The sequence below is a fragment of the Echinops telfairi genome, unplaced genomic scaffold (assembly GCF_000313985.2).
Source record: "Echinops telfairi isolate 266 unplaced genomic scaffold, ASM31398v2 ScPeMD7_7457;HRSCAF=8495, whole genome shotgun sequence".
Lineage (NCBI taxonomy): Eukaryota > Metazoa > Chordata > Mammalia > Afrosoricida > Tenrecidae > Echinops > Echinops telfairi.
Window position 1 is genome coordinate 40,735,345 of NW_022111357.1, and position 27,099 is coordinate 40,762,443.

Below are 27,099 nucleotides of genomic sequence, written 5' to 3' on the forward strand. Positions count from 1 at the left end.
GGTGGGGGGGCAGGGGGGGCGGGGCGGGGCAGGGATCACAGTTCCAGAATTTTCTTTGGACGTAGGGAAACAGCACAAATCACAGTGACCTTCTCTTACCCTCACCACCCTGAAGGTTGCCAGGGGAGACTCACTCAGGACCACCCCTGAGGATAGGCTGGGACACACAGGAGCACCCCTGAGGAACCATGCCCACCAGGGGCTTCCTGACCTTGCTAGCAGGGGTCTGCTTGCCCATTCTTCCAAATCAACAAAAATGGCCTCTCAGAACAGCAAGGTGAGGGCCCCAGGCTGGTGCTGAGGCCCCAGCGTCCAGCACAATGCTGGGCGCATAGCAGCTATGGAATCGTGGTTGGCTGGTGGACTTGATGAATGGGGGCAGGGAGGGAGCGTGTGAGGAGGGGATGAATGAACAAGCAGACTCCACCAGTGATGCAAGTTACCCTCAAGTCAATTCTGACTCACATCAGAGCGGAACTTGCTCCGGAGGCTTTTAGTGGCTGATCTCTGCGAAGAACATCACCAGGCCTTTCTTCCGACCTGCTTTCGAGTAGACTCAAACTGCCAAGCCATCAGTCAGTGAATGCATCATCTATATCACCCAGGGCTCTGAAAGGAGACACCACATCCTTGTTCTCTGTCTACAGATAACCACGTCAGTGCCAGGGATGATCAACCAAAGACAGAAGAGCTGGCACGTAGGATTCTTAAACAGCAAGCAGGCAGCCTCTCCCAACCACGGAACGCAGTGGCTGCTCAGGCCCAGGTGTAGAATTAGGGACTGAGGGTTCTTAGGGGACTTAGGGCCTTGGGGAAGTTCAGACCCACAACCCCTCCGGAAATCCAGGCTCAGGACACACAGGCCAACAACCTCACATTTCCCGAAGCAATCAAGTGCAAACTCCTAGCCCCGCCAGGGGTGGGGGATGGGGGGGTGTGGGGGTCTCTGCTCTGCCAGCCCCCGAAGCAGTAAGACTTGAAGAGAAGAGCTTGGAGACCCGGCCCCCACCCTGGGAGGCCAGGAAATCCCACAAAGATCCTCAAAGAGGTGAAAATAAGTGTTTCAGCAGCCTTTCCATGCTGACACCTGCTGCGAAGCCCTGCTGGACGCAGAAAGGCCCAGAGCCCTGTGTGAGGAATCTAGACCCAAGGAAGCTGCATTAAGGAGTCCAGGCTGAGTTCTGGCTTCACTTGGGAAAGGGTGCTCCCAGAGGCTCCCAGAAGAGGGTCTGAGGAAGGATGGGCTGAACAGATGTAATCACCAGAGGGCTAACACCCAGAGTCCCGCTCGCTGAGTTAGGTCTGACATGGAGGTTCGTGCCCGTTTTCTAGAGAGGAGCCATGAGGATGATTGCTGGAGATTCCACCCCACCCCCACCCCCATGGCACACACACACACACACACACACACACAGAGGGCAAAGCGCCTGACCCCACACCTGTGCTCCTCACATCTGTGCTCCTTCTGCCCAGCTAACCTGCACCACACCTGCGTGTACCCACCTGGATGGAGCATGCCTTTAGAAATCTGAGCTACAGATATTCTTGCAGGACCTGATTGTCCGTCAACGTCCAGACAAAATGAGCCCCATTGAGGTGTGTCTGCAGTCTTAGTTTGGGGTAGTCTGGGAGCCTATAGGTGCTAGGTCTTCTCAGACCCTGGGTGGGTTGGGGGGGGGGGGCGGAATGCCCAAAAGGTCTCCCATTCCAGAATGAGCTTGTTTTTTAAGGGGCACCGTGAACTGCTAGTCAACCTTTTAGATTGAGTCCCTTCAACTCCCAGCCCCCACCTCCCCCTGCCCCTGCAGGTCCTGGACCTCCACCCTGCCCTGGGACAAGGGCTGCTCCACACAGCCTGGTGCGGTCTCCCTGCTTGGTCGGACCTGCACGCGTTCCTGAGTCTTGGGGCCACTGAAGACGCCAGCCTGAGATCAACTCCGACATGGGTCTCTAAGTGAGCCACAGCGCTCCAGGTGCTTTGGACAAGCGCACAAACAAGAACAAAGAAATGCAATCATCAGGCACCTCTCCTTCCATGTAGAACATATGTGAGTGAGCCCTGGTAGCGTAGTGATTACACATTGTGCTGCTAATTGCAAGGTGAATAGTTCAAAACCACCAGATGGTCCTCGGGAGAAAGATGAGGCTTTCTGCTCCCTGAAAGAGTTACAGGACCAGAAATCCACAGGGAACACTTCTACCCTGCTCTAGAGAGTCGCTCTGAGTTATCATCAACTTGGTAGCAGGGAACATTTTGTTCTTCGGCGTCAGTGAGACAGGAGTTTAAGGAACCCCCAAGGGCAAGGGCGGCACTTGGCACGTAAGGGGGCTGGGAGACAGAAGACAGAGTCCAGTCTCTTCCAGCCAGTGTGAGGGCCTCTCGAGGACCAAGGGTCCCTCTGGCCCCAGGGTTCTGCCCCACCTTGTACCCCCCTTCTGCACATCACTGGTGTGTCTACAGAGGAAACCAGGCTGGCGGGCTCCCAGTTGACTTCTGGGAATATGAGCTACCTCCTTGGGCTTCTGGCGAGAAAGGTAGATTTGGGGGCTGTCACCAGCACCACCTGTGCGAGGGGCAGGGCCCTGCAGGGGAGCACTTGCAGCGGCTTCTGGTGGCTGGATAAGTAGCTGGAGACACCATATCTCCCAGGAATCGGTGGACAAGAACCTGTTCACAGCAGCAGCTTCAGCTTTTCTTTAAAGTGTAAATCCAGGAGGGATCCTGAGATAGGGCCGAGCTTTCCTTCACGGCTCCTCCAGCTGCCAGCCTGTGTGTGCTGCCCACGCATCCCAGCTCCTGCCACCGCTGGGCGCTGGCATGTGCGCTGTGGAATCATTCCAGCACTCAGCAAGCCGGAGGTGCCATTGAAACACTGAAACCAGGCGAGCAGGTCTCTCTCCCTCCTCCTCTCATAAGATGCTCCAGGATCCACTGGCAGCCAAGGAAAACCTCCAGAAACTGCCTTTGGCCAGAGTGCTGAGCCAACAGGGTGGTGGGAGGGCGATGGAGATGGGGGGTAGACCCCTCTCTCTGCAGATCCCTTCCTGCCAAAGCTGCTGCCCCTCTCCAGCGTCCCTTTCCTGGGTCCCCATGTGGTCATGCTGTGGATGTGGGTCCTCTCCCAGAGATGGAGAAGAGCGCTATTGCTTTAGCATTGGGGTGCAAAAAGATGGGGTGTAGCCTTGCAGGCCCTTCTTCATGAGTCCCCTTCCTCACTTCATCCCACTCTGCTTTATTTGCCTCCTGCAGCGGCTGTCCCTTCAGGGGAGTCACTGGCTGACACACAAGGTCAAGTGTTCAACTGCTGGCTGAAAGCTTGGCCATTGGAACCCAGTCAGAGGTGCCTTGGGACCCAGGCATGGTGAGCCACTGCCGAAAGGTCTCAGCTTTGGAAGCCTTAAGGGGCACAGATCTGCTCGGCACCCAGGGGGAGACATGAGTCACGAGGAGTTCCAAGAGGCTCTGGGTCATCACTGCCAACAAGTCAGAACAGGGCAAGGGCTCGAGCAGACGCCCAAGCAGTTCCTCCCAATTGATGGTCCAATCCAGAGTCAGAGTGGGCCAGAGCACAGAGCAGGCTGTCGGCTGGTGGTCTCTTCCAAGGCCCTATCCCCAGAGGCCAAGAGGGTCCAGTTAGTGCATGGGGCAATGATACCAGGGCCACAGGTCTGGCCAAGCATGCCCCTTGCTCCCTCTGACCTGCTCTATCAACACAGGCCAAGAAAACAGGTGTCCCTCTTGGCTGGTGAAACCCTGAGTACTATTTACAATGAAGGAAGTCGAGATGACAAGTTTATGAATTAGTGGTCCATCTCTGGGGTGGATGTAGAATTCATTCCGATGATGTTTTTCAGGAACATAGAAAACCACCAGCTCGGTGGGAGCCAGGGCCTGGAAGGAGAGGAAGGGTCGGGGCCACAGGACTAAAGTGAAGACCAAGGGTCTGCTGGTTGGGGCCAGGGGGCTTGTGGGCCACCGCCAAAGCCTGAGCATCCTCTGATGTCCTAGCAGGGTTCCAGGGAGGAGTTGAAGGAGGAGGGTGCCCAGCCCCAAAGTGGAGAGAACAGGCTAATGATCAGCAAGAGCAAACACAGCTCCCAGCAGAGAGACAGAGGCCCAGCTGCCTGGGGCTCAAGATGGAGGGTTCTAGCAACATACCCCTGAACTTTATGAACGTGCACAGCACACAGCCACTGGTCTGGCCTGCCCCCGTCCGCTGTTTCCACAGCAGCGGCCTGTGAGCAGATGCATAGTTTATCCCTGTGTCCCTGGCCAGTTCACTCACAGGGCAGTTCTCGAGAAGTGGCAGAGACAGAAGGTAGCAGCTAGTGTGGGCTGTCACAGCTGTTCCCAACCTCCAAGTAGGACGAAATTCATTCCCTGTGGCTGCAGGACTGAAGGCCACCCCCAGATCCTTGCCACTGGGCCCCTTTGCGATGTGGTGGCTTGCTGCTATGCAGCCAGCAGGAAGAGTCTCTCTCTAGCTCGACGAGCACCTTTTATGTGATAAGGTGATTAATGGAGGACCATGGGGGCTTGTGGGCGGCTGGGCTGCTGGAAACCGTGCCTGCAGCATTTCATGTCCTAGCAGGGTCACCCACGGTGTTCTGGTGCCCAAAGTCAGCCCGTTAAAACCCTGTGGGCCACAGTGCCCTGATCCGCAGCCAGTCACGGGGATGGTGCAGGAGCAGGCGGCATTCGGTCCCCTTGGGCATGCGTTGGCAGCGACTTCCACAGCAGCTCACAATACCAGACTTTCTGGTTTGGGTGAAGGCAGCGAGGTAAGACATCTGAGTAGGTGTCCACAGCATAATAGAAATCATGATGGGTGGCATGGGATGGAGATACATGGCTCCGGGGGTTCTTGGGGGGCTGGTATCAAAGGACAGAAGGCTGTGGAGGAGCGCTCCAGCCAGAGGGAGGAGGTCTGGCTAAGGAGAAGCCTCAGGATGCTCCCAAGGTACCAGGGAGCCTCCTATCCTGCCCTCTGCTAGCTGTGAGGTTCTCACCACTCACCCCAAGGAGAAACAGCTGGAAGAACAGATTATAGCTGGATGGAGCTCCAGGGTACCTCCGGGGATATAACACCTCTGGCTCCCTCCAGAGCACCTTAGCTCCACATCTGTGGATTGCCTATTCCTTCCTACTCCTTGTTTTTGGAGAACTACAGGGTTTTCTACTCCCGTAAAGAGTTATGGTCTCAGAAACCCCCAGGGGCAGTTCTCTGTCCTGTAGGGTCGCTATGAGTCAGTATTGCCTCAATAGCAGTGGGTCAGTGAGTTCTTCTTCCAAGAGGCTCTACCTTTTCAAGGCTGGACCTGAAGGCCTGGAGGAATTTCAGAAGGAAACTGGATAGCTGTCACCTGGCCTCTAGCAAGCATGAGTCAATGTCACCAACCTTTGAAAACAGGGATTCCTGTGTAATCGATACCCATATCTTAGCCTTGATGCCCGTATTTTAGCCTCCATTGACCATGAAAAGGAATCTAACCACTGACTGCTGTTTGGGGTATCGTGTCCCCTTGAGAATAGCACCAATCCCAAGTCTGGGCCCCACACCCTCAAACTACCCCTCTTATGTTCACCTAGGGGCCACTGTAATGTGTATCCTAAGAAGGCTTGTGCTTAGAGGAAGAGAGATTAGAGACCTAGTTTCTACTGATGTAGCTTAGAGAAGGCTACTACAGGATGTGCTTCAGTCTAGCAATTTCAGGCAAGAACTTGTGGGCAAAGCCTATCAAGTTCAGCAAGTTCAATCCTTCAAACTTCTGGGCAAAGACTTTTATAAGGGAGGATCATCTCCCACACATAGAAAGAAGCAGCGCAGGAAGGTTCAGCTGGGAGATTCTTTGTAGTGATGTAAGTTTAAGCAGAGCTTCTGTGATCCTGGGAGCCTGTAGTGTTTCCCCAAGTTTAGGTCAGGCAGGTGGGGTGTCAGAGCCCTGGAAAGGGGGAATGTATACATTGATGCAGGCTGGTGACCAGGGAACACTTCTAACTTGGCTGACTAGTTGAAGGCTCAGCTCCTTATTCTATTGTTGGACCAACAATGATGCCAGGGACATTGGCAAGGCCAGAAGGGGGATAGAAGCTAGCTTGCTCATTTGGCTATGCTTAATACCCCTCTCCAACAGCCATCTGTCAATTTGTCATGAAGTTGTGGCTTTCGTGTTGCTAGGATGCACATAACCCTAACCATGGGAGACAGATTTCAGTGGCGCTTCCAGGCAAACACAGACTAGGAAGAAAATTTGAGTAATCGACTGAAAAGTAGCCAACCAAAAGATTCTGGATCACAACAGAACATTCTGATTCACGTCCTCTGGACGAGTCATTGTAAAACCCTCAAACCCCACTCTCTGCACTTGACTCGATTCAGACTCATAGCAACTCTGTCAGATAGAGTAGAAATGCCCCTGGGCTTCTGAGGCTGTAATACGTTATGCGAGAAGACAATCTCATCTTCTTCCCATGGAGCAGTGTGTGGGCTCCAACTGTTAACCCTGCAGCTAGCAGGCAAAACCACCAGGGCTACATTGTTAAAAATGTCATTAGAAAGGGTCTGTGACTGGGGGGAGGGCCTCCTGTTTGGTGAAGGAGTGGAACAGGGGGCGGGGAGGGAGACCCTCCATGAGATGGATTGGTACCATCACCACCACAGTGGTTTTCAGGAGGGACACACAACCGGGCAACCTTTAGTTCTACTCCTCACCTGTTACCTGACTACAGCTGACGGAAGTTAATGACAGCAATGACCGTACAGCTTTGAACTTCACCTCCTCTTTTTGACTACAGGACCCCTGCTTCTTACCAAGACCCCTGAGGCTTCCTTCGCCCTCCCGACCTCCAGTCACACCCACATCCTTTCTTCTTGTCCAACTAACCTGTCTCTTTCCTGACATGAGGTCGCAAAGGTGCCGTGCTGCCCCCTTTCAAGGTGCCAGCCACTCATCCTCTCCTGGACAATCCTTCTGACCAGTCAGGGCTCAGGAAAATGCCCCTGCTTCCAGGGGCAATTCCTCAACCTCCAGCCACCAACAGCTCCTCCGACCCCACCAATCCGCCCTCTTCTTCCCAAGCGCCACGGCCACCGGTGATGCTTTCTAGGTGTGCCTTTTGTGTACCTATGACACGCAACCCATCTTTGAGTTTGTCATACTGTGGTGGCATGCACGTGGCTGTGATGCCAGCAGTTATACCACCGGTATCTCAGATACCAGCAGGGTTACCACAGTGAACAGGTTTCACCAGTGTTTGCGGACTACGAACAGACTATCAAAAAGAATGGGCCACCCACTGAGGGATTAGTCACTGAAAACCTCAGACCATACTCTGAGGGATTGGCCACGGAAAACCTCCTGAACAGTAAGTAGCTGGCACACTGATCGAGTGCAGGAAGGTAAGCCGCTCAGGGAGGCAGGCACTCAAAATACGACAAGGGAAGAGCTGCGTCCTCAGGTCAAGCCGCCCCTAACGCCAGGGGAGGAGGAGAACTTTGGGTATCTTCATTGCTGACGAGGCTTCCGCAAACCCCCATTCGTAATCAGAAAGTGGGATATACAAAGTACGAATACAAGAAAAAATGGAAGTTGTCAAAACGGAAACAGAATGCATAAAGAATGCAAGTCCTAGGGATGAGTGAGCTGAAATGGATTGGTCTTCGGCCTCTTGAGTCCGGCAGTCATGTGGTTTACAATCTTGGGAATGACAAATTCAAGTGGAATGGCAGACATTCATCACCAGAAAGAACATGACAAAATCGATCTTGAAGTCTCATGCTGTCTGCGATAGGATCATAGCGCTCCAACAATAAAGAAGACCAGTTAAGTCAACTCTACCCAACAACCACTAATTAAAAAAAAAAAAAAAAGCAGGAAGAAACAGAAGGTGGGCCTGATTGAGAAGTGAGTTTCTGCTTAGCCTGGGTCTCCGTTGAAGCCTGCCCACTATAGATAACCCTGCTGGTGTTTGAAATTGGGGTGGCATCGCTTTCAGCCACACAGCAGTGCGCAAGGCACGGCAGGACGTAGAGTCAGAGGAGCGGGCGATGAGTGCATTCTCAGGCTCTGTTAGAGTCTCCTGAAATCGCATGGAAGGAACTCGGGTAGCATAGTGGGTTACAGGTCAGCGATTCAAACCCCAAATGTCTTCATGGGAAAAGGTGAAGCTTTCTGTTCCCATACAGGTTTACAGCCTCAGAAACCCAATGGGGGCAGTTCGTCTCTGGCGTATAGGGTTGCTGTGAGTTGGAATTAACTCAATGGCAGTGAGCTTGGTGTTTTTTTGAATAAAAACTCACGGTGGCGCTCAGCACTGTGGTGGGGTTTCCCAAGTGGGTGATGCATGCAAGCTTCAGAACAGTCTTCGGAGGCAGAAACTATCTCTCACTTTTGCAGGCAAAGATGAGACTCTGTGAGGTCTCATGATTCCATCAAGGACACACAGTCCATGAGCAGTGGCAGCCGGGCCCTGAGTTCAAGTCTCAGTCAAGATAGGGACTCCCTCCTTTGGCTCCAGGTGTCTCAGACTTGGTCCTCCCACACCCGTCACCGTCGCCACTTTGTGAACATTCCACCCAGAGAGTGAGCATCTGCTTTGTGACAAGCTTGGCATTCGCACTGACGAAAGAAACTTCTGGAGCAGAAGATTTGGCTCCTCTCTCATTGCTGTTCACCAGGCTCACACATCAGACGGCAAGACGGAGTTTGCAAGTCACTGAACACACTGAAAGTAGAGACTCAAGTCTCTGTGTTCATTTTCAACCAGATGGTCTGTCTCCATCTCATGCCTGCTCGTTGTCTGCGGCTGGAGGGTAAGCAGCTGGGGAGCTCGGATGCCTCCCTAGCAACACCCCTGCCCAAAAGGTGAGGGGCAACGCTCCTTCTACAGGGGATGGTCACATGGGACCCACTGAAATTAGACACCTACCAGTCAGGGACCTGCCACCCTTTTATCAGCATATAGTGCTGTGTATGTTGCCTTGATGGTGAAATAATTCCACATCACCTGTATTTCAAATACCACTAGGGCCACCCCTGGCAAGAAGGAATCAGTGGAGCATCCAGACTAAGACAGACTAGAAAGAAAGACCCGGGGATCTCTCCTGTAGAGCCGTCAATGAAAACCTTATGGATTATAAGAGAACACTGCCCGACTCACTGGCTTGGGACACGCCATCAGGAGGGATCCGTCCATGAAGGAAGGAGGTGAGACACAAGGGCACCATTCATGCCAGCAAGCAGGAGGATGGTGCAGGACGGTGTGGGCAACAGTTCATGGTCTGCAAGAACCCATCACCATCCAGGTGGAGTAGCATTCACTCAGCACAGGAACAAAGGCACCTTATCATACCAATATGGTGGGCCTTGTGTGGGGGTGGGCTGGGGGGGGATAGGTTCTGTTTAGCTCTATGATCTAAGCCGACAGTCATTCATCTCCCCTGCCCGATCCCTGAACCTGCTTGTGCACACAAACGGCTGTGCTCTTTGCCCCAACCGCCCCCCACCCCCTCCTGAGACCCAAGGCCTACTCTGGAAGGTAGGTAAGAGGCCACCCTCTCTGGCATTCTCATCATGCTAATGACAAATTTGGGGGTTGGGAGGATGGCCCACCAAGGCGCTTTGTCCAGCTCTTGGAGGGTAATCACAGCAAAGAGCTCACACCCTCTAAGCACCACCGGCCTGAGATGGCTTTCTTATCCAGCATCGAGCTTCAGAGGGGAACCCCTGAGTAGGCAGGGATGTAAAGGGTTCATGTTCAGCCCTTAAGGCGGGGGTTTGAATCTACCTAAAGCACCTTGGAAGAAACGCCTGGTGGGATGCTTCTGGAGTCCTGCCCTGGGCAACTATAGGGTACCTGGTCTTACTGGACACAGGAGAGGCCACCATGAGCTGGAGTCAACTCCACAGCAGCTGTTTGCCATTTTCCCAGTATTCGTGTTGTGTGGGTTCCAAAGGTAAGGAAAGTGGATCTCCGGGAGCTGTGCTTGTTCCCTTGAAGGCTGTCACCTAGCCCAGCTCCCTCAGCAATCCAGGTCTCCTAGCAAGAGGCCGTACCACCATGCCAATCTTTGTATTCTCATCATTCTCATCCATGCACTGCCTTCCCACCCTGGAGTCCCTCCCTGCCCCTTCCACACACCACCCCCAACACTCCTCTCTACTCTAATACCCTCTCCCCATCCACACACTGCCCTCAATGACCCTCCATGCCCTAACACACCCATTCCTACCCACCCACTACCCCATGTCCCTCTTGGTCCAGGCAACCCCTCCCCCCCCCGACTGCCCTCCCATACCCTCAGATTGGGTGCACCTGCCCCACCTGCATGGGCTTTCTTGCCTCTCTTTGTCCAGGCTTACCTCCCTTATATACACAGAGTCCCTCCATGTCCCTCGCTGTCCATGTATACCTTTTATACCTACACACCATTCCACCCACTCTTCCCTGGGCACACCCATGGCTGCATTCACTGCTGTCAATAGCCTGACCTGGCCTTTCTTATCTGAAATGACCCCACCTGCTTGGCCGACACATTGTCCAGATAATCAATGAGCCATTGGTGCTGTGGCGCTGACATTCCCTCTCCAGTCTGATCAGCATTTCTCTCTCCTGTTTGTCTGGCTTTCCTAAATAGACTCTCAAAGAGGACAAGGGACCATGTTTCCTTTCCTCTACCCCCTCCCCATGACCCCAATGACATCCAATATAAAGTAAATCTAGAGCGGAGGGTTCACTGAGAAATTGATCAAGAGACCAGAAACGCTCAAAATGATCCTTTTGGTAAATTCAAATCAAAGTTCTAAAACTAGCTGATATGACTTAATCTTGATGCTCTGAATCCTTCCCCTGTGTGTGGATGAAATCTGTAAATTCAATTCACTGGTTATAAAATCGATCTGCTATCCATCCCATACTTAGAGAAACGCACGCGGTAAGGGAAGAAGTCGTGTTCTACAGAAGAGTGACCCCGGGGATTAGTGGTCAATCAGTCCCCAACGGGCTCAACTCCCCACGAACCTGGATAGCCAGCAGTCCCATGGCGCTCCCTTAAAGGAGGGTGATTTCAAGGCATGTGTGAGGGGGAGTGGGGCGGGGGGCGGGGGATGACCAGGACTGCTCTTTGTGCAGACAACTACCAAAAGGAAGACAAGCCCTGGTGAGGAAGGGACACAGCAGCATTGAGCTCAGCAGCAGGCTGGCAGGAAATGGTTTAGACAGGCCCTGCGATGTTGCAAGAATTAAAGAGCCCTACCTCCCGGATCCTTAACAGGATCTTAGAGGGAGAATGAGTCCCTGGAGGCAACCAGGTTGCTTCAAAAGCACTGAATGCAAGATGCCGGCGCATGGAGCATGAGAAAGGGGAAGAAGCGTGTAGTTGAGAAGAGGGAGAGGCTGGCTTTAGGAGCTGGATAGAGCTGTGTATTTCATTTGATGTGAACACAACTCTGATCAGCAAAGCCAGGGATGGGGAGAGATGTTCTGAAAGGCACCACCCAGTAAGTCAGACTCTTGTGGTCCCACGATCTGGGGGTCCCAGGTCCCAGGTATCACCACATGGTATCTGTTCAGTAAGTTCCAGGTAGCAGGTGGTTCATAGAATCCCCCTCCCCATCCCCCATGCTCCTATGCTCTTTGATGCTTTCATCCCAATTAAGCCACTCAAAATTCTGGAAGTTCATGAGTCATTGGCTTCAAATATCTTTAAATGAAGGATGGATCCAGTTCCCTGGTAGCAAATACCCAGAAACTTAATTAAAAGGAACTGAGCATTTTGACTGCCACGGTGGTTCAACACAGAAGGGAGAGAGGAGCATGTCTCTTGCTTACATCTGTTCTAATTTCCTTCCATTCTGATTCTGGTCTTGGGGAAAATATTTCATCGTAATGAGACTTGCTCCCGAGGTTGGCAGGCTGGCCTCTCTGTTCAGGTCAGCTGACAATCAGAGGGCAGATAAGACGACACCAGCCTGTCCCTTGTGCTTGCAAAGGTACACACCTAAAGGACACTGACGTCCTCCCCGTGACAAGGACAAAGCAACTGGAGAAGCATCCTTGGAAATGCATGAGTGAATTCCAATGAAAAAATTACCAGGCAGGGCTGACGTGACATCTGAGCCATTGCTTCCTTGAGCCTCTGTGTGTCACCAATATGTGATTGATATGGATGAGGACAAACCTTGAACAGTTATGGGGACTTAAATGGCACCTATGTCCCCATGCAAGGGCACCGTCTGGAACAGATGACAGGGGATACCTGGGGAAAGTGCCAGTGCATCTCAGCAGGGTCATAAGTCCAAGGGGCAAAGCTCATGGGGGGGAGGGGGGTGAGCCCTGAGAACATGACCATCAGACCTAGGGAAGCTTATTTGAGCACCAACTGTATACCAAGCCCCAAGTGGTCTCATAGCAGCACATTCAATAACTGAAGTCATTTGGCTTGAATTCCCTACAAGTTTTCCCACTTAGCAAGCTTTCAGATAAAAAACTAGGAGACTACTGTCTGTTTGCCTCTGTGGAGATTCTATGATTGCAGTCTCAGGACATAACCAGGGAGGGGGCTGTCAGAGGAGGGCAGCTATGCTGTGGGATGCGTTCTTCCCCATGTCTCGAGTGAACTTCCAACCCAGCTGACATTCACCCTCTGCCAGCACCCAGGGGAGGCTGGAGAGAGCAGTGCCTCTGAGAGCCTACGCCAGGTGATTTTCCATTCTACGCAGCTCCTGGCCAGCACCATCCAGACCTCTGCACAGAGCGCATCAATGACCTCACGGAATGGCCCCATAACAGAGAAGCCAAGCAAGGACAGCACAGTCATAATCACCATCGTCATGATCATCAGTGCCATCTCACCATGATCATCCTCTTCACCACTGGTATCAATAGTATCATCATTGTCTTACCCATCATCAACATCACTGTCATCTTCATGACCATCATGATCGTTGCCCCCCTCACCATCAATGGCTTCATTGTTTTGATCACCATCTTCACTCATAGTATCAGGCATCACCATCAGCAGCAGCAGCATCACTAACATCACCTGAAGAGCAGCTGACCCAAACTGAACAGATGGTACGTGCCAGACACTGTAGCATCTCATTTAATCTGTGTGGCAGGGTCCTGAGATGACTGCATCTATGATTCTTATTGAGGTACAGAGAGGGCAGCAAGTTTCTACATTCACACTGATAAGAGGTGAAACTAGGCATCTCAAATGAGACTTTTAACCACAGTGAGAGTTGATTTCCAAGTTATTTCATCTGCAGTGGGATTTCTGAACAAGGGACCCTTTGGTGATCCCAGCAGGTATTCCATGTAACATTCCTGGTGAATTTTAGAGTCCCCAAATCATTAGCAGCCTGCCTTTCTGATTCCCATAATGCCTGTACTACAGACATAAAGGAAAATGTAGCACACTGTTTCTAAAGATTTCTCTACAGAAGCAAAAATAAAGCTCACAGATTCCAATAATCCTTTCGACAGCAGGTTTGACTTAATGAGTTCTTCATGTCACTTCTTAAAACATGCTTCCACATTTTAGGTCCTTCCTGCAGTGAATGGGCCAAAAGGATACTGGAGATGACAAGACTCCCAGTTCCTGAAGGTCAGTCAGTTCTCTGCTGGAAACAGGCAACCCTTTCTTCAAGGCCACTTTTGCTGGGTATAAAAAGAACTAACCTGTCTGGTTCTTCTTAGTGGCAGGCACCATATTTTATGCTTTGTGTTGATTCATTGAATCTTCACAACAACCATTTAGGAGACAATACTTATTTTCATTTTGTTGATGAAGAAACTGATGCCAGGAAAGGTAAACAAACAAACAAACAAACAAAAAACAGCCACTGGTCTACACAGCTACATGTGGCAGTTTAGATTCACACACTGAACTGCAGCCTCAAAGCATATGACCATAACACACACAGCCTCCTGCATGCTACAGTTCTGTGACTCCACCAAGACCATTCTTACCTCCCTGAGTCCCTATGGTATGAGTGAGAGTGTTCACTTCCCATGAAGATCTAGGTACCCAGAACTAAATCCAATGGCTGCCAAGCCCAAGAGGATCTACAGGGGTTCATCCCTCTGAAACCCCCACACCCACGCCCATCCATACATGCAGAATTTAACCGTTTGTAAGACAGGTACCACCCTGAGAATTAAAAAAAGTCATCAAGAAGTCTGTAGCCTAAGCAAAGAGGTCATCTTCCCCATCATCTGACAGCTGTTCACAGTATCTAACGGGAATTGCTCCAGCTTTGGCCTAATTGCCCCTGTTTTCGGGTCTTATTCACTTATACCATAAGATCGGGCTGTGATGAAGTCATCTTGGCATATCCTCTCTTCCCTGAGTTTGGCCTGGAAGCTGAGGCTGCAGTCAGTATGTACCAAGGGCTACTGTGAGTTTCCAGGATTCCTTTTAAGCAGACAGGCCGCATGCTCTAGAATTAGCATTTTTCTGCATGCAGAGCAAATGTACATACTCCTCCCACTAGACACACACACACACACACACACACACACACTTTTAAAATTTGTTTTGCTAAACAAATTAATCTAGCACCAGATTATATTATGAAGAACCATAAATCCTTACCAAGATAAGCATCTGTCAAGTTGGATTAGTACCATCCAATGTACTGTGAATTAATTTGCTAAGCCTTATAATACTGTCCTGGGCGTTTAACTTTAGTAATGATAAATGTAATTTGGAATAAATGGGAACTTGTTTTCCCATCCATGTCTATATAGTGAGTGAGTATGCAGAAGGGATGACAGTACGTGACTATAGCATTAAATTTCATCATGATGATGGCTTGGGAGTTTATTGAGGGAAAAAAAATAAAACAAGGAAGCTCAGTGAGCTGTGGGAAGGTGCCTGATGCTGAGATGATGAATTATGGGCCATGTGTACATAGATTCTTAGGGATGCTAGATGGGAGATGGTGTACCACACCTCTCCCACATCCTCTCCTGGGATGCCTCACATGCACAACCTCCAACCCTGAGCCCTTGACCTTGGCATCGGATGCAGCTAGGTCTGCTTTCATTGATACACTGCTCTCCAGAGGAAAGGAACTGAGAATAAAAATTGCAGAGGAAGGAAGTCACTCAGAAGCTGAATGACAAAAGGCACATGCATTATGAATTGAATTTTGTCTTTAAAAAAAAGTGTTGGACTCCCAATCCTATCCCTGTGGATGCTATCGATCTCCTTTAGGAAAAGGACCATACCAGCACAGGACTAACCCTAAGCACTTCTGAGTTCTAAGGAGCAGTAGAGTCCCAGAGATAAAGACATGCAAGTAGGGCAAGGTAGGTGTTACCCATGAAGACAGAGGCAGGTGAACTTCAGGCTCAGGATCAGAACAGTGCCAACTACGGCTACTAGAAGCTGAAAAGGCAATGATTCAGTACTTGACTGTTAAGCAAAGACAAGTTAGCAGTTCAAATCTACCTAACCAACTCCACAGGGAGTGGGAAAAGAGAAGTCTGTCCCTGTCAAAATTACAGCCAATAAAACCCTATGGTGCAGTCCTCCTCAGGCAAAGGGGGTCACTGTGAATCAGAATGGACTCTATTCAACAGCACCCAACACGGAGGACAACACCCAACAACGAGGACAACAGGAGGCACTCATAGACAAGGTATGACCCAAATGAGGGAATTTGAATATAGATGTCCAACTTCCTACTCTGTGAGGCAAAACATCTCTATTCTTCAAAACCACCCACTGGTGGTCTTTGCGTTAAGGCAGCATTAGGAGATTAAGACACCATGGTGCCAACCATTGACCACACCCTGAAGCCCAAAGGTGGGAATTGTCCCTGGCCAGGACCGAGCATCTAAGAGTAGGTGAGGAGCTTGCCCTTGGCTCTGCAATCAAGCTGTGTATGGGGTCACTGCTCTGTACCTCCAGCCAACTGTGGCGTGGCACACGGTGGCTACTCCTTTCATATCAACTGTAGAACGAGGCCCAGGAGGATAAAAGACCAAGAGAAGTGGGCATTTTAAAGCCCCAGAAGGTAACTGGCCTTAGAATAACAATGGCAGAAGGACAGGGGCCATTAGTTCTGCTCTGTGTCCTCCAAACTCCCTCCTAACCCATCTCTGGGGAGAAGACACTGCAGCCCGGGCCCCTCTCTCCAGTACCAGTTAACCCCCACGACAGTGGTCATTACTGGGTCTCCCTTTCCTGCTCTCTAAAGCAGATTTCCTCCTGGCCTGTTGATGATTTAACTGGGTCCCCCGCGAAAGAAACATGTGCGCCCGAACCCTGCCCCTATGATCATGCCTCTGTTTGAGAAGAGGGTCTTTGAGAACATTCTCAGTTCAGTTAACAGGAGGTCAATGTGCCATAGAGTGGGCCCTCATTCAATCCGAGTGGGGTCCTTGTGAACGAGGACCACAAGCACAGTGAGACAGACAGAGGAAGGGAGGACAGACGAAGATATACCTACATGCCAAGGAACACTCATGGTCACAGGAACCTGGAAGCGATAAGGAGGATCTTCCCCGAGAGACTTTAGAGAGAGCCCAGCCCTGGAGACATCCTGAACACCAACCTCTCCCAGACTCCCGCCTCCCAGTGCTGAGCCAACTGTCTATTCTGGTAGTCACCTAATGAACCGAGAACATGGGCCATACCCTTGAAGCTTCCAGAAGAATCTACAGGGCTCCTTCAATTTCCTCTTGAGATGTGCCCACATCCTGCCCACGTACAAGAGGTTCTGTGGTCTGGAAGACATAGCTTTGTGCCCACTGCAGTTCAGCCAGTCCTTTCTATAACACCCTAGGGTAGGGATACTAGGAAAGATTGTACCCCACCCTGACTTCCACCAGCTAGAGGAGAGACCATGCTGCTTCTCTCCAGAGCACGAGGCACTCTCCCTGTGTGCAAGTCTCCAAGCTCATCAGTTCCATCTCCCCCAACACGCCACGTCCTCACGTCTGCCACCACCCACCTTTGCTCTTGGCTCTCCCACTGGGAGTCACAGGACACTCAGCAGCACCACTGGGCACATAGCCGCATCTTCCAACGCCCACCCACACAGAACCTCACCCGCTGCCAAGCCCAACCCACACAGAGTTGGCCATACCTGAGGTCTCCCCCAGAATCCTCGGGGGTGGGAGCTCTTCCCCGTCGTGGCTGGGGCTGGTGGAAGGCGCTGTTGTGCTGACCCCCACGGGGATCCTGTTCCTGGGGTCCAGGGACTCCGTGAGCCCCTTAGTCTGCAGGGTCACGGAGGTGGCCAGGGTAGGGGTGGTGGTGGTAGTGGTGGCCACCGTCGTCTTCCGGGTTTGTATGATGGAGACTGTGGTGGGGCCGTACACCCCCGGAAACGTGTTGGGCTCGGCGGCGTCCTCCTCGCCAGTGGGCCCCCAAGCGATGAACTCCGTCTCGGTGGTGGGCCTGCTGCCTCTGAAGTCGAAGCTGCCAAAGCCGCCCCCCTGCAGGTGCCGCCTCCCCCTCCGCAGGAGGCTCTGGTGATCTGAGGCCCCGCCGCCTGCCGTGGACGACGTGGACGTGGACGACGAGGCCAGGGAAGGACTGGGTCTGGCAGTGGCCGGTGGCTTGGCCAGCCCCCCTCTGGGCATGAGGGCAGCTGCCTGGTCTCTGGGTCTGTGTGCCCGTTTGGCACGGGGCGTCTGGATCTGCCCCTGGGTCCGCTCCACGCGGGGCGGCCGGGGGCTCCACAGGGTGGCGGCCATCCGCGAGGGTTGTCCACTCTTAAAACTCCACAGGCGGGGCGGCCGGGGCGGTGGGCGCAGCAGGAGCCGGAACTCGGGGCCCGGGCCCAGGGACTCACACACTGGGAGTTCGATGGCGAGCTGAAACATGGCTATCAGTATCCAAGCATGGCTTCCAGCAGAGCAGCCCGGCCAGCAGATGGACATGGAACTGGTGGAGAGAGAGAGAATGTCAGTGTGGGGTCGGCAGCAAGCGGTCCAAGGCAGGTGGGGTGGGGAGGCAGCCTTCTCAGAACTCCAGCACTGGGACAAGGAAACTCTTTTTTTTTGTCCTGAATGCTAATCCAGATTTCAAAAGGAGAAGCAAAGCCCTTCATTACTCTACTTCAAAGGCTCATTCAGGGCAGCCGGAGGATCGGCCTCTGTGGTTACCTGGAAAGGTTGTTTCTGACCCTTCCTCACCTGTACTTCCGTTTTTCTTCTTGAATACGGGAGGGGCAGAGCTGGGTAGCCCATTTTATGGGAGGCAAGACAGCTCTGCAAATTCCCTTGACCCTGCCCAAACTCAAATCAATCAATCAATAGATAGCCAGGTGCCAAAATTTAAGTAAATACATAACCAGTTGCCCAAATTTAAATAACTAACTAAATAACCAGTGGACACACACTGACCCCGGGGGTGCCAGCATAGAGCTGGGCCCCACAGGGTTTTCAATGGCTGGATTTTCAGAAGCCGATGGCCAGGCCTGTCTTCTGAGGCACCTGTGGGGTGGACTTGAAGCAATGCCTGGTGGTGATGAGCTCAGTGCAGCGCCCACGACCCCACCAGGGTTCCTGTTGGTTGGCGGTCAAGTTCTTAAACGGGTGCCTCACCCAAGGAGTCTAGGCAAGTGGTCTTTCATGATCTTCCACCTCCTGCCCTCTGCCTGCACCCATAACAACATCGAGGTTCCCAGAGACCTTGGAATGAGGCTGGGGACAAGATCTCCAACTCCCCTCCCCAGACCAGAGTCTTTTCTCTGTATCATGGGAGTTCCTGCCACGAGGTGGTCAAATTTGAGAATCAACTGCTGCCAAGCTGGTGCTGACTCCTCGTGACCCCACGGGTGCCAGGCAGAGCCAACTGTGCTACTCCACCGGGCTTTCTGGGCTGTGATCTCATGGAAGTGGGTCACCAGGCCTTTCTTCCGAGGCACTGTCCGGTGGACACTCACCTCCAGTTCACAGCTGAAAGCGTTAACCCTTTGCATCACGCAGGGATTCCAGAGTGCTTTGAACCCCACTAAGTGCCTTTCCAAGGAGGGAAAGAGGGAGGTTGGAATGGGCAGAGGGGGAGGGGGTGTCTCCATTCCCCTACAATAAGCTCTAGGGGACAAGAGGGAGCATCCAGGACAGTCATCTCCTGAGCACTGACCATCTTTCCCTTGAGCCCCCAGGCATCATGGTCGAGCTTTGTGTGTGAAAGCAGACACGTTGCACTAAACACCACGCACAGCAAAAGCACCATACACGTGGTCTTCTGTGGGCTTTATGTGGAGAGACCAGATTTACACAGGACAACCTTAACACTCAGTCACATGCCACCGACCCTTCCCAAGGGTTGCCCTGCTGACATTTCTGCTCTCCTATTTATCTTCAGGGACCATGCCCTTTAAAGCCCATTATCCAGCTCCTCAAGTCCAAGGCAGAGTGGACAAAGGCAGCTGCTCCGCGGCCAGCTGCTGGGGATGCCTGGAGCCAGTGCAGCCCTGTCGAGGGGCCCCCGGGGTCTGCTCAGCAAGCGCAGCTCACTTGTGGGCCCAGGTTGAGCTTCCCAGGCGGCAGCCAGGAGCAGCACATAGGAAACTGCGTGGCACAGCGGTGAGCCCGGCAGCAGGGTGTGATGCTGTGTACCCACGCGCCTCTCCCACCAGCACAGATAATTGAGCCCTGATTCCATGTATCACTCAAAGTCAGTTCTCGTCACCGACCTCCCATCTGAAAGTTACAAGGCATCCAGAAACTTGAATGACAGCTGTGGTGGGGGTGGGGTGGCGGGGGTGTTCAGGTGTGCAGAGCTGCCGTCCTCCCACCACACCTGCAAGAATCCACCCAAAGCCAGACTGGGGAAAAAACATTAGGCTCAGTGGAGTTTCTCGGGGAGGCCACGTGAGTGCATGGTCTCAAAGATACAGGTGTCTGAGAGTGAGCGTCCGGAGATGAGAATGTGTGTGTGTGTGTCTTGTAGGTATGTGAGTGCATGACACTGTTTCTCAGGGTGTGCAAGAGTGACTATGTGGGAAATACACGTGGACACATAAGTAGATGTGAGCATGTGAGTGGAGTTAGTAGTGTGCTTGAGTGTGTGTATTGGTGAGAGAGCCTGAGTGTGTGTGAACTTGTGTATGTCTGGTTTGCAGAGTTGGATGCCTGGGGGAGTGTGTGTGAGGCTGTGCAGGTCTGCGTGTCTGTTTTAATGCACCCATTTGAGAGGGAGGTCGGTGTTTCTCAAGGGTGCGTGCCTGTGTGTGTCAGTTCATTCATTGGGATTGCCTGTGCTTGTGTGGGTGGGGGGGCATGCATGTGAGTGGAACGAGTGTGTATGACTTGGGGGTTGTTCGTGTGCGCGTGTCAGGGCTTTCAATGTGCAATGAGTGAGTGGTGAATGTGTTGGCATGTCGGTTGTGTTTGTGTTTGAGTCTGTGTCTGAGTAGTCATGTTCCCGCTTTCAGTGTGTACGTGAGTGCACGTGTGCGTGTGGGCATGTCTGCACGTGTGCTGAGCCTTTGAGTCTGCGCCTATGCATGTATGTGTGTCCATGCTTCCCGTGTGTATGAGTGCACGTGTGAGTGCACGTGTGGGTATGCCCATGTGTCTCTGAGTGAGTCATGCCATACATTCGGTGTGTATGCGAGTGCGTGTGGGAGTAGGTGTGTTCATGTTCAGTGTGAGGTTTGAGTGTGTGCGTGGTGACCCCGCCACACTCAAGCCAGCTGGCCAGGCCTGGTTCTCCTCTTACTGCTCCTGTGAACCACATGGCCCCTGTGGGTCAGGAGGATGGGGAGAAGAGGAAGAAGCTGAGTCTATTAATGAGCGTTCATTAGCAGAAAGGGCTAACCTGGGATAAGCAGGCCTGGTTTGCAATCAGCAGGAAAGTGCTTCGCTGCAGAAAGAGGCGGCCTCATGGTGCTTACTGCCTGTTTCTACCGCTGCGCAAACAAAGCGCTTTGTCGGCACAGGCGGCCACGCGGGGCACGGAGAGCAGCCCAGGCGCGGGCGAGGAAATATGTAGGTCAATGTGAAATTCCCATCCACACACTCGCAGTACACCGGGCAGTGCTTGGTGGCTAGAGGGTGACCTAGTCAGATCAGAGACTTACTTAGAGCTGACAGCTCCTTGAGAGGCCCGGAGAACCACCAGCCTGCAAACCTGGGCAGTGGTCCGCTCTCCAAGGTGACTGGACCTGCTGGCCTGGCAGAGGCAGAAACACACCACCCAGGGGCCCTGGCGGGCATCAGCGGACAGGCAGAAGACGAGCAGCCCCATGCAAACCGGCTGCCATGGGTCCCTCAGAAACATCGCCCCGGGAAATGAAGGCCGCCGAGCCTCCGTCTGCGCCAGCCAGCCTGTTCACCCAGCATAACTTCACACGCAGGGGATCGCTGAGATTTTTCACCAATCAGGAGCTGTAATTGGTTGCCATGGAAACCCCCTCTTCGTCACCAAGTCACCCAGCTGTTATGCAGAAAAACCAACCTATGGCAACCACGGGGAGAGTTTGATTTGTCTTTCCTTCCCCAGCTCAGGGTCTTCCCTGTAACTCCATGGCTGTGTTCGGAGAGGGGAGGTCAAATGGAGGATCGGCGGAGGGGCTGGAAGAACCTTCAAGGGGAGATTTGGGGTCTTCTGCTAGAGTGGAAGACCCCAGGCACTTTGCTTCACCACAGGTGGGGGTAGGCTGTACTTCGGAGTAAGAGAGATCAGAGCCATCTTAAGGGCCATGTGGGTGCCACAAGCACCTCTCACACAGCCACCTCGCCCAGTGAGCTCTAGGACCCCACACCTCACTCCAGGTACTCTGCTACCTGAGGCCTCAGCTTCAGGCCAGGAAGGCCACCCATACTTCTCATTTCTATGCAGGGTCAAGCACAGGCCATTCATCCTAGGGAGACTTTAGTGGTGCACTAGTCGCTGCCCAGAATAGCAGTGGATTCCACCTAGCCACCGAAGGCAGGCCCGTGGTCGTCAAAGGACTCCCTCCCAGCAGGAACAGCGAGAACAGGATCACCACAGAGCACAGTGGGTGTCATGGATAGACAGCATCAAGTGTTGATGAGGATGTGGAGAAACGGGAACCCCCATGCATCGCTAGTAGAAAAGTAAATTGGGGCAACTGCTGTGAAAACAGCGTGACAGCGGCCCCCCTCCCAAAGGGATGCATGCACCCAGCCATTCCGCTCTTAGGTATAAACCTATGTTCACACAAAATCTTGTACAGGAATGATCCTAGCAGCATTTTTCCTAATAGCCCAAAGAGGAAATGACCCAAATGTCCAACAACAGGTGAACGGATAAACAGAATGTGGTCCATTCATACAGCGGAGTACTATTCAGCCATGAACAGAAACTGAATTCTGGTGCATGCTACAACACGTATAAACCTTGATGGTATCATGTGACGTGAAAGAAGCCAATCACAAAGGACCACATAGCACTTGGCTCCTTTTAGACAGAAGATGATGGAAACCAGTGAATCTATAGAGACAAAGAGTAGTAGATTCATGGTGGCCAGGGGCTGCAGGGAGTGGGGTTGGGGGGATAGGGTGTGATTGCTAATGGGTACTGGGTTTCTTTTTTTGGGGGGTGATGGAATGTTCTAAGGGTTTACAGTGGTAAGGCTACACGATCGTGGCAACGTACTAAGCCACTTAAAAGGCTCATGACGTATATCTCAATGAAGATCAGAGAATGTAGTAGAAAAGCAGGGTGTGCCAGGGCAGGAGGTCTTGCGTTGTGCCCAGTCATCATCACGGACCTTTGGGGTGGTGAGTGGGAGGAAGCAGGGCCCCGAGGGCAGCATCAGCCTCTCTGAGCTGCAGGGCGCATTGCAAGGGAAGTGTCATTGTCAACTGCCCCCATCTATCTATTGAGCCCTTGCTGGCATCTAGCAGGAATGGGCCCACATGTAGCTTTTGGTTCCAGCCACCGGCTCCCACATGCTGCAGAGGGCGGGACCTGGGGGTCCGGGGGCTTTGCTTTTCTCTTGGCGGTTACATGGCCTGACTTCCCAAATGAAGACCCAAGCTCCCTCAGCCCCCACGGACTCTCACCCAACCAAACTCACTTCCATGCAGGCAATCCCAACTCATCATTCTGAGACTGTGACTGCTTCTGAGAGTAGAAATCCCAGTCTTTCTTCGGAAGAGCTGCCAGTGGTTTCGAACTGCCGACCTCGGGGATCGCGGCCCCACACGTAACCACTACACCACCAGGGCTCCTCTCGGTGCCTCCAAACCAGGAAGACCAGCTCTGTCTCCCTTTATGTTCTAGTGTGCAGCTTCTGCACTGCCCTCCTGCGTAACTTCTTATTGAAATCTTTTCTCAAGAAGAGTTTAATAAGATTCAGTGAATTGAGATTCAATTCGCCACCTTCTATATATTTTCCTCACAGAAGAAAATCACTGTCAATTAAGGGAGACAAAGACATCTCTGCTGCTTAAGGACACACCTTTCCCTGAGTGGAGATCTTGCAGGATTTGCTCCTTTGAGCTGCACACAACTGACTTGCTGGCCACCTGGGGAGGCGATGGTCAGGCTTGGGAAGGGAGCTCATGGGTGGGCCCTGGACTAGCATCTTACAATCCCAAGAGCGGGGACAGGGATAGCACACCCCCGGGGTGCCACCCAGAGCTGATGCTGGAGGGAGGTCTTCCCTGCAAATGTCTGCTCTAGGGCTTGTCATTCCCTGGCTCAGGGGATAAGGTGCAGTAGGAGTAAGCCTACACCTGTTCCTGAAATTGTGCTACACTTAGGCTTACGTTCCTGAAGCCCCCAGGTGTTCTGCCGGACATGCAAGATATGGGAGCAGGTGGGATTTGAGGGGTGTTAGGAGGGCCCAGTGTCCCTTGGAAATATGTATCGAGACACTGTCCTCTCTACCTGTGGATGGAACCCAGTGTGGTCAGGGGGTTTACTCTGCTATGCTGATGAGGCCATGTCCGTATATGGTTACGTGTGCTTCCAAAAGCCCCACAGGCACGGGGCAAGGTCAGTGCCAGGGAGAGAGGCACAGGGACCTGAGAATTGCCAGGGCTACAGCTATACCAGCACCTCCCTCCAGAGCTGAAAGAGACCAAGAAAGAGAGAGAGAGGGCACTTTTCCCTCGAACTGGTGCCCTGTATTGGATTTCCAGAGCCGACATTGTGAGAAAACAGGTGATTGCTCATTAAACCACCCAGTCCTGGTTTTCCTTTAGTGGCAGCACTAGAGCACTAAGCCAAAGGTCTCCTCTACGCCTCTGAGGCGATCCAGAATTCTTCATAAGTAATTCACAGGATGAAGCTGGACATGAGTCAAAGAAAGGACACCCATTGATTGGGTGCCCGGGGACTCTGTGGGTTTCCAAGACTGTAACTCTTTACTGAGTAGAAAGCCTCATCTTTCTCCCATGGAGCCACTGGTGGTTTCAAACTGCCAGCTTGGAGACTAGCCACCCAATGCATAACCACTATGCCACCAGGGCACCGCTAACCTTTGTGGCTGGGTGTCAAGCACTTAATGGTTTGAACCATACAAAGGTCTCCATGAATTGAAATCAAGTTGACTTCAGGGCAACAAACAACAACAATTGCATTTGAAAGAGAGAGAGAGAGAAACCATCATGCCAGCGAACTCCCTTCTCAGGAAGAATACATTCAGGACATCACTAGCAAGATGGCACGGAATGTCTGTCTTCTGGCTGGGTGGAGTTCATGAGCAGAGACCATCCCTCCTGCCTGGGGAACACAATTGCCTCTCCATCTCCAGCCTTTGGCCTTGTCCCAGGAAAGGAACACTCACTTACCTCTGGAAAGCAGTCACGCGTTCAATTTTCATAATGAAAAAAAGGAAGGCGTGCTTTGCTTTAATGGCATTCCCAGGTTGTTTTCATCGTAATGGCCTGCCAGAACCGCTCCTCGCTCTACCTTATGATTTAATAGGATTAAGAACATCCCTCCCTTTCAGGAAAGGACAGCCAGGCCGCCTAGAAGGTTTCCTTCTTCAGTTGACCCCGTCCGTGTCAGGCGCACACATAATATTTGATTCAAGGGGAAGGAGCCACCTATGAATGATTCATGCACTCCATATAGAAAGCTCAAGTCTGATAAGCTTGCTTTCTTGAGCTCCATCCCAGAGTCTCTGGATTGACTATTCTCCTACCCTGGACTATGTGGTCAATCACAGCGTGTCGGGATCCTCTTCAGCACTTGGCTCGTTGTTGTTGCCGGTGGTCTTAGACTCAGTCCTCAATGCCATGGAACGAACGACCCGGGGCCTGCACCATTCCCACGGGCAGTTGTAGACAGAACTGCTGTGCACCACATGGTTTCCACTGGCTGATTTTTCAGAAGTAGATTGCCAGGCCTTTCTTCCTACTTCCTCTTAGTCTGGAAGTCCCATTGGAACTGAAAGCCATCCTAGGAGCACTCATGCCTCTGGGGATAAATACTGGCCAGGAATCAAACCCAGGTCTCCCTGGGCATGAATTGAAGATGTGAATCCCACTCCCAAAGCACCATGGCCTCCTCCCTGAGACCAGGTCTAACTCCACCCATTGGTCCAAGGCCAGAGAGCTTCATCCCAGCTCTGGGAGCTGGATCTGAGTCTAGGAGGATCCTGGGAGAGTACAGAGAGGAGATCCCAGGTGACCCCACCCATGCGTGTTTTTGGTCTGCTCAGAGCTCAGGTTAGGTGCCACACCTGTAGGAAGAAAGGGATTGCATACACACACCCATCACCAGAATGGGAGCACATCCAAGGTTTGTGTCCACGCCCGACTCTACTTGGTGCTCACTCTGCCTGGACTAGGGCAGTGACCTAGTCATTTTATCTAACCCAGCCCAGCCAGCCCAGCCCCACAGGTATTCCTCCAACTGTTGTTGCCTACGGCTCTGAGGGGTTACAGACGTGACTAATTGGGACTAGTGGTCAAGGACATGTGAGCTGGCTTGTCGACTGCAGAGTAGCACCTCCCATGCCCCCAACCCTCACCAGCTGTGGCCAGGAAGCTCTTCCTCTCAGGAGCATCTCTGGGTCTGCTTTTGCAGGCTGCTTTTTAGGAAACACCATCGAATCCCAAATCCTCACCAACCTCATGAGGACACAGCCAGACCCTGGAAATAGAGTGGCCCGACTTGGTCCCAGGGAGTTGGCATCAGACCTGGATCTAGGACACAAGGAACCAAAGAGCTCCAGGCCCTTCTGTCCTCAGCCAGGATGCACTAGAACAGAGAACGGCCACGACGAACGTCAGCTTAAACACCACGGTCTTCCTGGAGCAATCTACGTAAGATCAAATCGACACAGCAACTCGAAAGGTTAGACAGGAACTTGGGGGCAGCGAGTTCATCTTCGCGAGGGAGGAACAACTCAGAACCAGGCAGGGTGAGAACGGCGGCACAAGGAGTACGGGACCCACATCGCTCAATGGTGCACATGCAGACTGTTGACGGCAGGCGTGCTCCTCAGTGGCATATCTTCTCAACAACAACAAAATAAGTAACATCCGAAGGAAATCAAAGAAAACCTCCCCAACAGGTGAGACTCAATTCCCTGGGGTCCCTCATCCTGTGTCAGAGCTGGGAGGAGGTTCAACAGATGTGGCTTCTCTCTCCCCTCCCTCATCCCATCCGGTGCTGAATGGCTGCAGGAGAGCTCAAGCCCAACCACAGACACACCAGTGGGGTCCACAGACCCCCAGACACAGAAACCAGGAGCCCCACCGAATGCTGCCACCCACAGCAGCTCAGGGCCCTCGGCCAACTGTTTTGCTGCCCCCTACAGAACAGAAAGCCTGAGATCCAGAAGGATCCGATGCCAGAAGGCAGACACATTGTTGCCAGGTGCCGCTGAATCAAGGCCAACTTCTAGAGACCCAGTGTGACAGAGCAGACCTGCTCCACGAGGCTTTCTCGGCTGTCACCTTTACGGAGGCGATCAGATTCTCTGGCCTTGGTCCTGCAGAGCCATGGAATGGGCTCCAATTGCCAACCTTTCAGGTTGCAGCTGAGCCCATCAGGGCTCCCAAAGGCCTGCCGAGAGCATCTGCTCATGTGCTTCCTCGGCTCTCACCTGGGCCCGTTGTGCCCACGGAGAACCCGTGACAAGGTCTAGATGTGGCGATGTTTGGGAATGTCAGTATGGGGGCGGGCTGCTGCTGGCATCACA

The 27,099-nt window shown here is 52.5% G+C and overlaps 1 protein-coding gene across 2 annotated transcripts in view; it reads right to left on the reverse strand.

Annotated features, from left to right (window-relative positions):
* The window catches only part of AJAP1 (adherens junctions associated protein 1), a 142,463-nt gene that overhangs the window by 57,037 nt on the left and 58,327 nt on the right, over positions 1-27,099 (reverse strand). For both annotated transcript variants that reach the window (XM_004705205.2, XM_045299119.1), the window contains exon 2: positions 17,101-17,903. In XM_004705205.2, the coding sequence (XP_004705262.1) occupies positions 17,101-17,903 (803 nt within the window). The remainder of the gene's footprint in view (positions 1-17,100; positions 17,904-27,099) is intronic.